The 14,969-nt window shown below is 52.5% G+C and overlaps 3 protein-coding genes across 6 annotated transcripts; all 3 read right to left on the bottom strand.

Annotated features, from left to right (window-relative positions):
• Nucleotides 1-31: 31 nt before the first annotated feature.
• Nucleotides 32-5,450, bottom strand: smcr8b (Smith-Magenis syndrome chromosome region, candidate 8b). 2 transcript variants are annotated; one of them, XM_062448535.1, is made up of 6 exons: nt 5,135-5,450; nt 3,747-4,165; nt 2,618-3,342; nt 2,027-2,464; nt 781-1,360; nt 32-688 (listed from the first exon to the last, which is right to left on the bottom strand). In XM_062448535.1, the coding sequence occupies exons 2-6, from the start codon at nt 4,079-4,081 to the stop codon at nt 238-240; spliced, it is 2,529 nt and encodes an 842-aa protein (XP_062304519.1). In that variant the 5' UTR covers nt 4,082-4,165; nt 5,135-5,450; the 3' UTR covers nt 32-237. The 2 variants fall into 2 exon arrangements, with proteins under 2 accessions (XP_062304519.1, XP_062304518.1); XM_062448534.1 differs by having other exon boundaries at nt 4,564-5,450.
• Nucleotides 5,451-6,344: 894 nt separating this feature from the next.
• On the bottom strand, nt 6,345-11,148 carry mief2 (mitochondrial elongation factor 2). Of its 3 annotated transcripts, none has more exons than XM_062448559.1 (9): nt 10,123-10,319; nt 9,696-9,856; nt 9,448-9,604; nt 8,542-8,654; nt 7,678-7,854; nt 7,405-7,568; nt 7,142-7,294; nt 6,552-7,055; nt 6,345-6,468 (listed from the first exon to the last, which is right to left on the bottom strand). In XM_062448559.1, exons 2-9 carry the CDS (start codon nt 9,831-9,833, stop codon nt 6,399-6,401), a joined length of 1,476 nt encoding a protein of 491 aa, XP_062304543.1. In that variant the 5' UTR covers nt 9,834-9,856; nt 10,123-10,319; the 3' UTR covers nt 6,345-6,398. The 3 variants fall into 3 exon arrangements, with proteins under 3 accessions (XP_062304543.1, XP_062304542.1, XP_062304544.1); XM_062448558.1 differs by lacking the exon at nt 10,123-10,319 and adding an exon at nt 10,994-11,148 and having other exon boundaries at nt 6,346-6,468; XM_062448560.1 differs by lacking the exon at nt 10,123-10,319 and adding an exon at nt 10,994-11,148 and having other exon boundaries at nt 6,346-7,055.
• Nucleotides 11,149-11,725: 577 nt separating this feature from the next.
• On the bottom strand, nt 11,726-14,474 carry alkbh5 (alkB homolog 5, RNA demethylase). The gene is made up of 4 exons (XM_062448565.1): nt 13,085-14,474; nt 12,898-12,978; nt 12,664-12,789; nt 11,726-12,564 (listed from the first exon to the last, which is right to left on the bottom strand). Exons 1-4 carry the CDS (start codon nt 13,819-13,821, stop codon nt 12,420-12,422), a joined length of 1,089 nt encoding a protein of 362 aa, XP_062304549.1. The 5' UTR covers nt 13,822-14,474; the 3' UTR covers nt 11,726-12,419.
• Between the last annotated feature and the right edge of the window lie 495 nt (nt 14,475-14,969).

Consider the following 14,969-nt stretch of genomic DNA (forward strand, 5'->3'; position numbering starts at 1 on the left):
CTGACTGGGAGTCACATCCAGTCAGACTCTGTTCAGACAGAATTACTCTTTAATACTCAGTGCAGTTATCAGCAGCCTGCTATATCCAGAATAGAACATGACATACATTCAGAATCTAGATCTTGTCCAGATGAAGATTGTACAGTATCAACTCCCAGTTTTTTGTTGCTGTGGTTACAGTACCAAGGTTCTGCATTGCTATGGTTACATTATGGTTCAGGTACTGTGTTTGCAGTTCTACCCGGCTGTGTTCTTATGGAGAAGGGCGGGGCTGTAAGAGAAGCGGAGGACCGGAGGCCCACTTCCTGTCTGGCGCTGTTTGATGAGGTCAGAAAGGAAGTCCATCACCTTAAGGTCATCCTGGCTGCTGCAGCCCCGCCCACACAGGAAGTGATGCCGACGCTCAGCCTGGACCACTTCCTCCTCGCCGAGCATGCTGGGACGTTGGAGGGCGGGGCTGAAAGTGTATACAAACGCCTGATTGGCCAACGCCGTGAGGCAGCTCTCCAGGTGCAGCAGGTAGGTGCTGCCTCGCCCAATCAGAGAGCGGGGGTCAGCAAGCCGGCCAATCAGAGAGCCACTGTAGGGAGGGCAGCGCAGGGTCCTGTGGTCCAGGTCCAGGAGAGCCACGTAGCGACCGTAATGATCCACAGAGGGGTGCATGCTGGGAAACAGAGTTCCAGGAGATCTGAGGGAAAGAGACACTTTTAGATGGTGGAAATTCATCCTGTTGTCCTTGGCTGGCGTAGCTACCAGCTGGTTGCCGGGGTGACGACCTACCTGACGATGCCGATGAGCCTACAGGTGAGCAGGTCGTCCAGGCTGAGGGGCCGGCCAAGGCAGGGCTGCACGATGCTGCTGGGGCGACCGGGGTCGGGCAGGTAGAGGGCGAGGGCGCCGACCGTTCTCTGGACGGAACGCTCCTCTCCACCAATCACCAGCAGCGGCCTCCCGCTGAGCAGGCAGAACACGGCATGCTGGGAGAATGAGTTCTGGTGAAGGAACCTGAGCGCACGCAGCCCCGCCCTCCTCCTGCGCTGGTGGGCGTTGCCGTGGTGACGGGAGGAGAGGGAGGGGGCCTCGGAGGAGCAGGGTGAGGAGGAGCAGTCGATTGCTTTGTCTGCTGGGCAGGACAGCGACCAGTGCTCCAGAGAAGTCAGGGGGAGGGCCCCCGGGGGCCGTGACCCCGGGGGCCGTGACCCCGGGGGCCGTGACCCCGGGGTCACGGCCCCCGGGGTCACGGCCCCCGGGGTCACGGCCCCCGGGGTCACGGCCGGAGTCAGGTTCAGACGGAGCTTCGGGACCAGCTGCTGACCGTTGACACGGCAACCCTCAGGCTGCTGGTGGGTCTCCTCCTGAGCTAAACAGACAGAACACACACCCGCTATTACACCTGTTATTATTATGCCTGGTATTACATGTTTCCACCTGTTATTACACCCATTATTACACTTTTTAAACCTATACTAACCCCAACGCTGTTGTTACTGTTATTACACCCAATGTTACCAATTGTAAGATATCACACCTATTTACCTACTGTATTAATATACCTGTTATTCCACCCTTTATTATATGTTATTACACATGGTTTTGCACCTATTATTACACCAGATTAGTTTTTACCACATTTATTACATATATTTCCATCTGTTATTGCACCTAATACTACTACAGTTATTACAGCCAATGGTACACATATTTACACCTATTATTATGCACCAAGTGTAAACGGAATGTATATGCAAGCCCATGTGCGTGAATGTTTATAGAATTGGTTTGATACATTTTCATGAAAAGGTTACAAGATAAACTGCATCCTCCTGATCCTGTGGTGAAGCTGATTTCTCTCTCACATTATCCAGGGTACAGTGCTCTGTCTAGACTACATTACCCAGGGTGCAGTGTGCTCTGCCTAGACCATTACCCAGAGTGCAGTGCTCTTCCTGGACTACATTACCCAGGGTGCAGTGCTCTGCCTAGACTACATTACCCAGGGTGCAGTGCTTTGTCTAGACTACATTACCCAGGGTGCAGTGCTCCTCCATGGCAGCGTTTCCAGGGCTCTCCTCCGTCTCCTCGGTGATGGCGGCCAGGTCGTCGGGGATGAGGGTGGTGCTGAGCACCTCGATGCTGTCCTCACTGTTAGAGCGCCGCGCTGGCGCACGCACACGCCCCGCCTCCACACGCCCTGGCCCCGCCTCCACACGCCCTGGCCCCGCCTCCACACGCCCTGGCCCAGCCTCCACACGCCCTGGTCCCGCCTCCACACGCCCTGGCCCAGCCTCTACACGCCCTGGCCCAGCCTCTACACGCACACGCCCCGCCTCCACACGCCCTGGCCCCGCCTCCACACGCCCTGGCCCCGCCTCCACACGCCCTGGCCCAGCCTCCACACGCCCTGGTCCCGCCTCCACATGCCCTGGCCCCGCCTCCACACGCCGCCCCTCGCCGCCCAGCAACTCTGAGACAGAACACACACACTCAGCTGTCAGCTAGACCCCATGCAACAGAGCCGGTTCAAATAAAATGAATAACAGCACACAAACAATAATCGCACACATAATCACACACACAATAATCATGCACACATAATCACACACACAGACAACACTACCTCTCAGTTCTCCAGTGTCCATGGCGACAGGCTGAGAGCGGTAGGACTTCTCTGTTCCCAGAACCTCAATGCTGTCACCGCTGCTCACACTCCCCGCCATCGTCTCTCCAGCCTCCTCCTCCTCCACGCCCTGTCCCGCCCCCATACTTCCTATCTCCAGTTTGATTGACAGCTCCTCCACGCAGGAGAAGAAAGACTCCAAGCTGGCTGGGGGACCCTGGCCCTCGCATTCTGGCACAGGAAGTCCCTCCCCACTACTTCCTCCATCTCTGCCCTGCAGCTCCTCCCCCTCCTCGGGGTTCCAGGGCTCGAACAGGAAGTTGTTCAGGGGGTACTTCCTGGTCAGCGCCTGCGTGATGCGGTGCGTGAACAGCGAGGGCAGGTCGCCACGGAGACGGCGCTCCACAGCGGTCAGCTGCTCCAGTGTGAGAGACAGGAAGTAGGCATCGCTCAGCTCCTCCAGGGGCTTCATGCGCCGGTCAAAACGCCGCGAGGGGGGGAGCTTCACCAGCCGGGGCATGTAGGAAGGGGAGGGGGGGGTCAGTGGGTGGGGTTCTGGATCATATGTGTCGTACGGCAGGAAGTCAGGCTGTTTCAGCTTCCTGTTTGGGAAGGAAGTGACCTGCCGCAGGAGGTCGCGGTGCTCCAGGATGGAACGCTCGATTCCTGCCAGCTCATTGGCTGACTGGGCCTCCGATTCTTTCTGCAGGACTGAGCGTGTGTATCTGAGAGAGAGAGGAGGGGAGGAGGGGTGAGAGAGAGGAGGGAGAGGGAAAAGAAAGAGTGGACGGCAAAGGACAGAAAGGAAAGACAACGAGAAGTGGAGAGTAGGTTTAGGGTTAGGGCTCTGTGGAGGACTGGTGAACATGGTATGGAAGTATGTGTTTCTGTTGTCCCCTGCTGTTGTCTTGTTAAAGATCAGAATGTAAACCTACCTGTTCTCCCACGCTGCACTTTCACCCTTGTTTCATCCTTTATGTTTCTCTGGCAGTTTCTATGGTGATTTAATAAGTTGTATGTATTGTACTTGTTTTACCTGTAAATCACTTTGAACTCCCATTGTGTCTGAATCATGCAAAACAAATGGTGTGTATGGTGTGTGTTTGTATGTGGTATGTGTGTGTCTTACTCCAGGTCCAGCAACTTCCTGGTCAGCTCCCGGGCGAAGGCCCGTCTGTTTCCTGTCTTCAGCCGGTCGGAGGCGTGGCCTAGCCCCTCCGACAGCAACAGGAAGTGCTCCATGAGCTTCCGGTGCTCTGCGGAGACGTAGGCCAGGCAGAAGGGCCTGACGAAGCCCCGGGCCTCCAGGTCGTACAGCGTCAGGTGCTGCACGTAGGCAAAGCTGCCCCAATCTCCCATGACAACCCGGGAGTCCTCACAGAAGCTGAGGCGGGGGGCGGGGCCTGTGGGGGAGGGACCTGACGGGGAGGGGCCAGGAGAGCAGGCTTGGTAGTCCACGGACATGATCCGGAGGGAGAAGTGGTTCAAATCAAATGCACCCAGAATCCTGGGATCGTCTGGGATGGTGAGCACGGGCTGGGGTCCCACCTGCAGGGGCGACACACACACACATAAACACACACACATGTATACACAGACACATGTCAAACACTCACACATGTAAACACACAGCTTACAAACACAAACACACACTGTATGTAAACACAAACATCATACATAAATACACACACCTGCATAAACACACACATTACAACATACACTGTGCCTATTTCTTCACATATCCTCTTCCCATCCCTCCTTTTATACCAGGGCTGTAGGTGTCACGTGTCCAACACACATTCTGAAAACGGCAAATCTGTCCCCGCCACTTTTTATTAAGAACATTATATGTAAAACCTACCATTATACCTACGACCCTGACACACACCTACACCCTTCCTTCCCTTCCTGTTCTCAACCTCCTCCCCTCCTCCCCCCTCCCCTACCTGTTCAGAGAACTCTGCCACCAGTATGAAGTCCCGGAGGAAGAGGGCGGAGGAGGTGGCGGCCCAGGGGTGCGCGAGGGGCAGCAGCGGGACTGACAGCTCCTCCGGGACCCCCGACAACTCTCCCGCGCGCTCCCTCGCTTCGCCGAAGCCCTCCGCGCCGGTGAACGCCAACAGGTCGGGAGAACCGATCATAATCCCGCTGATATGATGAGTTTTACTGATCTGCTAACTGGAACAATGCGCTCCGCTTATATCTTCTCCCGGTGCAGAGACGAAAGCAGTCTGTAAACTCCGGTATGGACAACGATCTTCAGAACTCAGTGAGGATATCTCCGTCAAACTTGCATGTTCTCATGCCCCTGTGAACTCGGCGGGTCTCGAGCCCAGTGAGTGAGTCAGCGGTTGCACCGGAGAGAACGACAAAATTGTTGCGTCGTTGGAACAACACAAACTCAAACAGACCAGTGTCAGTTTCACTTCTCCGTGAAGCCTGTGGCATGTTGGTCACACTAGGCAGGTAAACGGCGTTTCTAAAAACAATTTCGCCCGAGACGTGTCAGTAACTTACCGGGTATCCTTAAGTCAACAAGGATCTGTTGTGCGGCGGGAACGCTGTAAACAAACAACTCCTCTGTTGGAACACCGACACTTCAGAGCGACCACTCGCGGGTGGTTGGAGGGAAGTTGTTGTTCGGAAGTCACGCCGAGTCACGTGGTCGACCTTTATTCCTGGTTTGTAGCCTCTCCCGGACACATCGAGCCGGTCAGACGATCTGTCGGTGCACCGGAGCCGCAACAGGACTCCATACCGACATGGCACAGTCACATGACTGCCAGTGACCCGCGAGGAACCGTCCAGGCGCATTCTTTCTCCGTGGATCTGGTAGTGACAGGCGGTCCACAACAATACCAGATACCTTATATTTAGAACGAATTTCTCGAGTGCGTGGTGGTGGGTAGAAATAATTAAAAAGTCTTATCTGGTGTTCTCTGCGAAGTGGAGTTCGAGAATAAATAGTTTCAAGTTGTAGTTTTATAGCCCCATGATCAGGACAGGTTAGAACTGACAGTCAGACTCGTTTATAGAAGCACAGACTCTTTATTTGTCACTTTATAATCAACATTAAGTTTAGAATCATACATTCATGTAGCACACTCACTCCCTCAGTCACTCCCTCAGTCACTCCCTCAGTCAGTCAGTCCCTCAGTCAGTCAGTCAGTCTCTCCCTCAGTAGGTCTCAGAAGACTCAGCAGCTCAACAGCAGGCAGTTACAACTAAGAACACAGCAGTCCAGCAGCACGGCCCCCTGGCTAATATGTAGATGAGCTGTGTGTGCTGACCACTGAGGATCTGCTGTGTGTGTGCGTGTAGAGACACACACACCATCACGCACACACACACACATCATCATACACACCCACACTGCTGTAACTAACACACTCAGAAGTTCCATAAGGAAAAAGAAACCATAACATATCATCAATGAGATTAACCTGTTTCTATGGCAACATTCTTCTGGCTTATCTCACTCACCCCCCACAATCACACACACCTATTGCTTGATCTGGTAGAAATATCATAATTATATTGATCAGTTCTGTAAAAGCACAATAATGTTTTTTGTGAATATGTGTGTTTGTAGGTGTATGTGTACTGTGTATAAGGCTTGGGAGTGTGTAGGTGTATGTGTGTGAGGATATGATTTGAACACATACATATATATATATATATATATATATATATATATATATATATATATATATATATATATATATATATATATATATAAAACTTGTGTGTCAGAGTAGCAGGATCTTAGAGGAGCAGGATCCTAGGTTGAGACAGGGCACAGTGGTGTGGGTGTGTATGAGGTGTGTATGTGTATAGTGTGTGTATGGTGTGTGTGTATGATGTGTGTATAGTGTGTATAGAGTGTGTTTGGTGTGTGTGTATAGCATGTGTGTGTATGGTGTGTGTGTATCAGATAAGCAGGATGCCAGGGTCAGACAAAGCACAGTACAGCAGGAAGCCCATCTGATCCACCTGCTCCTCCGACACGCCCCCCAGAACGTTCACCCCCGCCTTGAAGTAGCTGGGCACCGCCCCCTGCTCCAGGTAGCCAATCAGCTCCTCCACACACTGCCGGAACCGCCCCTCCAGAGCCCCCTCCGACCAATCGGGCTCCTTGTCGCTGAGGTGCAGGATGAGGTTGGCCAGCGGGGCGGAGGTCAGGGGCCGCAGGGTGGGGTTCAGCCTGCACACAGCCTTCAGGGTCTTCAGCAGGCGGCCGCGGACGCCTCCGTCCTGGCCGTCGAGCTGCGCCAGCCGCTGGGTCTCCCAGGGGTAGAGGGACAGGCGCCAGGCGGACGGCCAGGGCAGGGTGAGCCCCGGCTGGGCACACAGCACCACGTCATCCTGCCTAAGCACCGGCAGAAGGGACACGAACAGGGACTCCCCTCCCCCCGACACACAGCAGCCTGGGGCAGGGCTGGGGACAGGAGGGGAGGGTTAGACAACAAAACACTACATATACACACTATACACTATATATATATTACACACACACACCCCTACCTGACCTCCAGCTTGAGCTCTGGGCCCCCCAGCACCGGCCGCACCAGGCAGTCCAGACTGTTGCTAAGAGACGGCCAGTTCATGGTCTCCATTACAACCTTACTGAGCATGTTCACTAGCGCCTCAGACGACAGGTACCCGCCCACCAGGAACCTGGAGGGGAGGGGGTGGAAATTTCCCAGTGTGTGTATATTTGTGTACCTGTGTGTGTGTATATAGGTGTACCTGCGTGTGTGTACCAGTGTGTGTGTGTGTGTGTGTACCTGTCCCAGTAACTGCGTCCCCGGGGGAAGTACTCCAGGCTGCTGCGGCGGACCATCCAGGAGAGGGGCTGTTTGAGAAGAGTCTGCTCCCCAGGAACCAGGCTCCACAGCCCGGCTTCCACACGCAGCGGCACCAGCACACACACATGGTCCACACGCACCGCCTGCACACACACACACCCCGCACATCAAACTACAGCCAGTTTGGTGATGACAGGATCTCCAAGACAAGCAGAGCCCTCCAGGTCAAGTGTGTGTGTGTGTGTTGTGTACCTCCAGGTCATCTAGCAGGGGCCCCCCCAGGCTGAACTCTCCCAGGGGCATGTCTGGGTGTGTGGACAGCAGGAAGCCCTGGATCTCTGTGCAGACATCCACACACAGACGCTGGGCCCACAGCACCTCCTCTGGACTCACCAGTACCCTGCTGCTGTAGTACTGCTGCAGCTGATCCTGCACACACACACACACACAGGCAGGCACACACACACACACACACCCAGGCAGGCACACACACACACACAAAGGCACGTACACACACACACACACACACACCCAGGCAGGTACACACACACACAGGCAGGTACACACACACACACACACACACACACACACACAGGCACACACCCACACACAGGCACACACCCACACACAGGGACACACCCAAACACCCACACACACAGGCAGGTACACACACACACACAGGCAGGTACACACACACACAGGCAGGTACACACACACAGGCACACACCCACACACACCCACACACAGGCACACACCCACACACAGGGACACACCCAAACACCCACACACACAGGCAGGTACACACACACACACAGGCAGGTACACACACACAAACACAAGGTATACAGAACTCATTTTTATAGTCATCCCACTGTCCCTCCCCCTCTCTCTCTCTCTCTCCCCCTCTCTCTCCCTCCCTCCCTCCCCCTCTCCCCCTCTCCCTCTCTCCCTCCCTCCCTCCCCCTCTCTCCCTCCCTCCCTCCCCCTCTCCCTCTCTCCCTCCCTCCCTCCCCCTCTCCCTCCCTCCCTCCCTCCCCCTCTCCCTCCCTCCCTCCCTCCCTCCCTCCCTCCCCCTCTCCCTCCCTCACTCCCTCCCTCCCTCCTCAGGGATCCTACCTGCAGAGACAGGGGAGCACATAACTGCACTCTACTGGGTTTAGACCCCAGCTCAGCCTGGCTGGGTGGGGTCACACACTCCAAGATGGACTTCTGCTGCTGGCACAGGTCTCCTGGAGGGAGGGTGACACATAGACAGACAAGAAAGAGAGGTTGTTGGAAAAACTGAAAATGTAACACTTTTATTCTGTATAAAATTATACTGTGTTTAAATTGAATTGAGTCATTTAGCAGACGCTCTTATCCAGAGCGAGTTTAGTTTTCTGTGCAAAGAGAGGCCTACCCCCAAATGTGAACTCTGGGTAACACTATGCTTACGTAAACAAGGGGACCTGGGCTTGACCACTATCTTACTGGAGAGACCATAAAAGAGTTGGTCAAGCTTAGAGGGGTCAGAGAGCGCACACACGTACACACTCAAACACGCACACCAAGCTCCAGGTCTATGCAAGGGAGCCAATGAAAGAAGAGCCATGGGACATTTGCATGCCTTTGTTTTAGCCAATAACAGTCAAGAGCGGTTTCTGTTTAAATAGGTAGCTAGCATAACATGCTAGCGGACAAACTTTGTAGCACAATGGCGTGTGATGTTTTTGTCTCCTTGTGGGCCGGCCGCAAGCAATAAAGCTTTCTTAACTTGTTCACCGACTGACTGTGCAATGCTTGATAGATTAATATTTCTGACAGAGGTTTAGACAGGAGAGAGGGAGAGGGGAAAAGAGAGAGGGAAAGAGAGAAGGAAGAGAGGAGAGAGAGGGGAAAAGAGAGAGGGGAAGAGAGAAGGAAGAGAGGAGAGAGAGGGGAAAAGAGAGAGGGGAAGAGAAGAGAGAAGGAAGAGAGGAAAGAGAGGGGAAAACAGAGAGGGGAAGAGAGAAGGAAGAGAGGAAAGGGAGGTATTCTCTGTACCTTTCTCCTGCCTGGTTGCCGTGGAGACGTGCTTCAGGACCACGTCCTCCAGACTCTTTCTGGAGGGGGAGGGGCCTAAGCTAAGCTCCTCCCAACTCTCTGTCATCTTCTGCTCCACCTTCTCATCCTCTGCTGCACTGCCTGCACGTTCTATGAGCTGCACACACACATTGTACACACACACATAATAGGTTACGCACACAGTTTATATATACACACACACACACACACATTATACACACACACACCCGTTTGACAGCCAGCGTGGCGATCCCCAGAATGGCGGCTCCACCCACTCCCAGCACCAGCCTGGCATTGGCCAGCAGGAAGTCTATCACCATGGCAATGCTGTCCTCGCCCCGCCTCCTGCCACCACGGAAGTCCATCACTTCCTGGTTCAGAGGTCAGCCTGTGGAAACACGCAGCAGCACTGAGACAAGTGTTGAGACAAGCGTATTGGAGCTTATTCTACTCTCCTCTGCTCTGATTGGTTGAGTTTCTGGGACACATAAGTGGACACAGCTAGAAACACACACTCTCTCTCTCTCTCTCTCTCTCTCTCTCTCTCTCTCTCTCTCTCTCTCTCTCACACACACGCACAGGTGCTCAGACTTTAGCTTTCATCTGGTTCTGTACCTACTGGTACCCCTCCATCCTGCTGTCACACACACACACCTTTACACGCAGTCACCTTCCCGTAAATTTCAGGGTCAGTCTCCACGTCTCAGCTGTCCTCTCTCTCCGGTAATAACAGCGTACGTTAAGCACCGTGTACACGTCACCAGGACCTAGTCAACTTCAGACTGAAAGATAAAACGCAACAGGCGCTGTGTGGCATTTAACCGCCGCACCTGCTGGACAGAAATAGCCGCAGCAGACCTCGCACTAGTCGGCATGGAGTCAGAGCCCTCCCTCCCCTCACCGTCCGACACACGAACACCCCCCCCCCCCCGTGCCAGCGATGCTATTTCTAGTTCAGCTGTAATATAAAACACAGCCGTGTCTCCTGGCTAACACACCATGGCAGAGATGTTAGCTAGGTTACCTAGTAGGTACTAGATGTTCGTTCAGAGTAGTGGGCTTTACGTTTCTGCGTTTCGTGCACAACCAAGCTTACGACAAGCTAGCTGTCGTAAACAACAAGATGCAACAAACCTCGTTATTTTATCAGTGCTAAAGCACGGGCTTCGTTAGTTAACATACAACATAATCTATCACGAGTTGGGATAGGCTGGCCATTGTTTGGCTGGGTGTCCGCTGTTGTTATTGTTAGCTTGCTGGCTAGCAGATGTTACTGTACCGATAGCTAGCCTGCCCCTCAAACAAGCGGCTGACAACGAGCCGATACGTTTAGCCAACACGGTGACAAGAAGAGGATCGGGCTACCAATATGCAGTCGAAATCTGAGAGAAGATAGATGCATTATCTCCTGCCTTCATCATTAGCTACTATGAACTACCTACGACTTCAGATACATCTATTTTACTGAATTCTTTAGTCAGTTACGCTTGATAGGTAAACGTACATAGCTAGCTACAGCACTTACCACTATATACTCGAGAAATCTTTTCAGTTTCGGCCAAAGTCATTTACAAAAAGAAAACTGTAATTTGAGCAGACGTTCATTAAAAGTTAGTCCACCATCTCTCGTCCCAACGGCCCACTGTGATTGACACTCTACTCCTCCAATCAAGGTGAAGATTTGCTCTGACGTTAGCACCATGTTTGGGACGTGCGTTTTCTGTTTACACGTGCGCTGAATACATTCTTTACATTTTATTCATTAACAGAAGCCTTTTTCCCCAAAGCGACGTATACATAGTGCATATGGAAAGTACAGTTAAAGATCATGGATCAGAAGTGTTCAGTTCTAACAGTATTTTGGTGGGCAGAGTAACGGAACAATCCGTATTTATCAGTGTAAAGTAACCACATCTTAGCTACCAGGCACAGTGCAACAAATACGACATTGTGCGTGTTTGAGGCTTGAAGCTCAAAGGTAATGAAACACAAACATGAATCTGGGTGTAGACGAGTCTCAGAGGGTCACTTCTGAGTAGATAGGCATGTCTATGACAGAGTGTGCATGTGGTGGTCAGTAGTTCGTACAGATTCTCTGCTGCTGAACATTAGGACATTCCTGCTGTGCTGGTGAAACCTGGTGACCATTCATGTGAGTGTATATGAGAGGGAGAGTGTATATGTGTGTGTGAGGGTGTGTGTATGTGTGTGTGTGTGTGTGTGAGGGTGTGTGTGTTAAGGACAGTCAGAAGCAGAGTAGGAAGAGTTGGTTTTAACAGAAATATTATCATTTTCATCATCATCATCTCTAGGTCACATGACAATCTGGCCACACCAGGTACTTCTCCATGGCAAACAGGGTAAATCTCCATAGCAACCCGTCGTCCCCAGGAAGCTCCCAGTGAACTGAGTATCTGTCCGCCAGCATCCATGTGGTCTATACAGCTTGTTACAAAAATAACACCATGCTTATTTACACTCACTCTCAAATATTATACAACACACATTTATATGGGGGGGGGAGGGAGATGCCATGGTGACCAGGACAGGAGGAGGGGATGGATTTCTGAGTCTCTGGTTGATGACATCACTGGGCTTGTTTGAGTCTCCCCCTCTTACAGAACGAGAAACTAAGGAATAAAGGGGGGGGGGGGAGATGGGGAGAAGAGAGGGGGAGTGGGATGTGGAGAGTGAGGGGGGAGAGAGAGAAAGGGATGGGGGAGGAGAAAGATGGGCAGAGGAAGAGATAGGAACATGTCCTGACAGGACATGGTAGGCACTGATCTAAACACACACACACATAACCCCGCCCTCTGTCCCCAGGCCAGTATCTTATTGGCTGACAGCTGTCTGTGTGCAGGGTGCTGGAACATGGAGGGTGACCCAGCTCCTCACACACAGGGGTGTGGGTGTCTGTGTGTATATGTATGTGTGTGACAGTGTGTGTGTCCTCAGTGGCGCCTCATCTTGACCTTTCGACCCTCACTGTATTCCTGGCCCCGCCTCCAGACGCTGTCTGAAGTGTTGCTATGGCGACCATGACGGGAGAGGGCAGAGCGGCGGTTCTCCTCCTTGTCCATCTCCAGAACCCTCGGCCTGGGGAAACATCAAGCATAGAGAACCATGTGTGTGATGTGTGTATGGTGTGCGTGTGTGTAAGGTGTGTGTGTGTGTGTATGGTGTGTTTGTGTGTACCTGTGAGCAGCATCAGGGTCAGCTCTACGGTGAGAGGAGCGTTGGGCCTTCAGGGGGGCGTGTCTCTCCTGGGGGGAGGAGCTAACGGTGACATCAGAGTCCAGGCGGGGTGCGTCCGGTCTTGTCCTACCAATCCATACATGATCAAAACATGATCAATACATTATCAATACACTATTCATCCAGTTCCAGTAGTGTGTGCTGATTGGCAGGTGCGTTGCAGTGGTGACTGACTTCCTGAGGATGATGACGGCTCTCCGCTGCTTGATGTCCTGGGGGCGGATACAGTGTGTGATGTCGTCAGCTGCGTAGCCACTAGAAAAGAGGGGGGGCAGGGTGAACGTATCATTCACACAGTGAATCAATCACATCAACCACACACACACACCTGTCACCTCCCCCTTCACGTGCACACTCTTACCTAAGAACCGTTACACTTCCCCTCCTCACCGGTAGCTCGAGCACGGGTTCGGACACGCGAATGGGCTTGAATTGAAAGCGGCAGCCGAAGCAGAGCGCGCTGTCACTGAAAAACGACACCGACACTATGGGCCGTGCAAAGATATGCAGCGGGTCCACGTGAGAAACGATGCAGCCTCCGGGTTGATAGTCATTAATCACAGCGCTGTTGACGAACCCCTCCGGTATCACTCCGCTTGACACGAGCTTCTTTATCACCAGCTCGTGCACCCAGTCCGGAATGTCATCCACCTCTCCTTTCCTGTACAGCCGCTCCTGCCCAGGGCCCCGTTTCTCCAGCTGCGCCCCGTACGTGTAGCCTTCCCCGAAGAAGTACTTGTTCCTCAGGGGCGCGCGGTCTACCGTGTGCTCGCGGTAAAGCCCCGCCTCCCCGTTAGCGACCACCTCGTCAATCTTTTCCTCGATTTGAGCGCAATCCTCCGGTGTGAAGATGCTCTTCTGCATAATGCCGCTCTTCACGCGCCTCACTTCATGCTCATGGGTCTCCCCACCGTCACTGTGCTCGAGCTCATCATCCTCGGATTCCCGGTACTTGCGCTTCCGTCCGTTTCCGTTACTTTCGTCCGTGGTCTTGTTTCGGTACTCGTCTCTATCAGTAACTTTGCTCTTGTGCTCGTCCCGGTGCGGCGTCATCGACTTCAGTTTCTCCCGGAGATCGGAGAAGCCGCTGGCTGCCATGGCGACTCTCTGAACTAGCTCTAAGGAAGTCTAACAAACTGTTTTTCTGATTATTTGACTTCCATGTTCCCGCGGCAGGCAGGAGGCAGGACTGGACCCTTCGACCGCACAGCTGTCCCTCCGCCAGCCTCTGTGTTATGGTGTTGGCTGCCGTGCCAACAGCACACACAAGCTCATCGACGCCAGCAAATACAAAGGCGAATCTGTCAGTAATGACGCGCAGGAGGAATATTCCAGTAAAACAACACGACCGCTTGTTTAACAAGTCTATATTAGCTGACTCGGTCACTCTGCTAGCGGCGTCAGGTCAGCCTCACCTAGCTGCAACTGGCTAGCTGCTGCTAGCTTCCTAGTTAGCCGCAAGTCTCACTGACTAGCAGGCTAATGTTAACTACCTACGCACTATATCAAATGCACTAAGCCAGCATTTCTTTTGACAAGGCGAAGTAGAAACCCCGAAGAGATTGTAAACATAGCCTTACGCTCTCTGAGCAAAAATATACACATATAAGTTCTACGTTTGTCCAGATCTCGTGGTCGTTTGGCTAATTACATAAAAATATGGAGTCTGAAAATAAATCCGCTGAACTGCACAGGCGCAGTGAGAACAGTGTTACCAACTATCGCGAGACAAACAACCAACCGTAGCTTCAGGAACAAGCTCTAAACAAGCCCAATATTGGCAGGGTTTCCCAGATTCGTTAAGAAGCTCTTAACGCTATGAGCTTCTTAGGAGCGTTCTAAGAGCGTTCTAGAGCGTTCTTAGAACGTTCCTAAGAAGCTCTTAGCGTTAAGAGCTTCTTAACGAATCTGGGAAACCCGGCCATTATCATTAAATCTGAGCCTGCAACATGTGACACTGAAACCACTCCTGAGTATAATAGTAATAGCTCTTGTCCAGTCTTTAAGATTATTGCTGATATTTTTGTGAGACTATGAGCGGACAGGCTGAATGCATTTGGGAAAATAGCCATCACAAATGTAACTAACCCAGTTGCTTGTCAGAAAAGGCATCTATATAACCCCAAACAATGCAAACCTTAATTTTTTCAAGCGACTTCAGGAAAAAAACTTTGCATCTCAGTCTAGGAGCAACTCTGATAGAGAGAAGGGTTCCTCTTATCCATTGGGAGGTTGAAGACGATATG

This window comes from Osmerus eperlanus, chromosome 22 (genome assembly GCF_963692335.1).
Source record: "Osmerus eperlanus chromosome 22, fOsmEpe2.1, whole genome shotgun sequence".
Lineage (NCBI taxonomy): Eukaryota > Metazoa > Chordata > Actinopteri > Osmeriformes > Osmeridae > Osmerus > Osmerus eperlanus.

Bases quoted from the DNA above. Each gene is read 5' to 3' on its own strand.
- smcr8b (XM_062448534.1), bottom strand. From the start codon at position 4,758: ATGATCGGTTCTCCCGACCTGTTGGCGTTCACCGGCGCGGAGGGCTTC. The intron at 3,343-3,746 runs GTAAGACACACA...TCTCTCTCTCAG, and splicing joins AGGAAGTTGCTGGACCTGGA to ATACACACGCTCAGTCCTGC. The intron at 2,465-2,617 runs GTAGTGTTGTCT...GTTCTGTCTCAG, and splicing joins GGACACTGGAGAACTGAGAG to AGTTGCTGGGCGGCGAGGGG.
- mief2 (XM_062448559.1), bottom strand. From the start codon at position 9,833: ATGGACTTCCGTGGTGGCAGGAGGCGGGGCGAGGACAGCATTGCCATG. The intron at 8,655-9,447 runs GTACAGAGAATA...CCCTCCCTCCAG, and splicing joins GGCAACCAGGCAGGAGAAAG to GAGACCTGTGCCAGCAGCAG. The intron at 7,569-7,677 runs GTACACAACACA...GTGTGTGTGCAG, and splicing joins CCCTGCTAGATGACCTGGAG to GCGGTGCGTGTGGACCATGT.
- alkbh5 (XM_062448565.1), bottom strand. From the start codon at position 13,821: ATGGCAGCCAGCGGCTTCTCCGATCTCCGGGAGAAACTGAAGTCGATG. The intron at 12,979-13,084 runs GTAAGAGTGTGC...CCTCTTTTCTAG, and splicing joins GGAAGTGTAACGGTTCTTAG to TGGCTACGCAGCTGACGACA. The intron at 12,565-12,663 runs GTACACACAAAC...ATGTTTCCCCAG, and splicing joins GACCCTGATGCTGCTCACAG to GCCGAGGGTTCTGGAGATGG.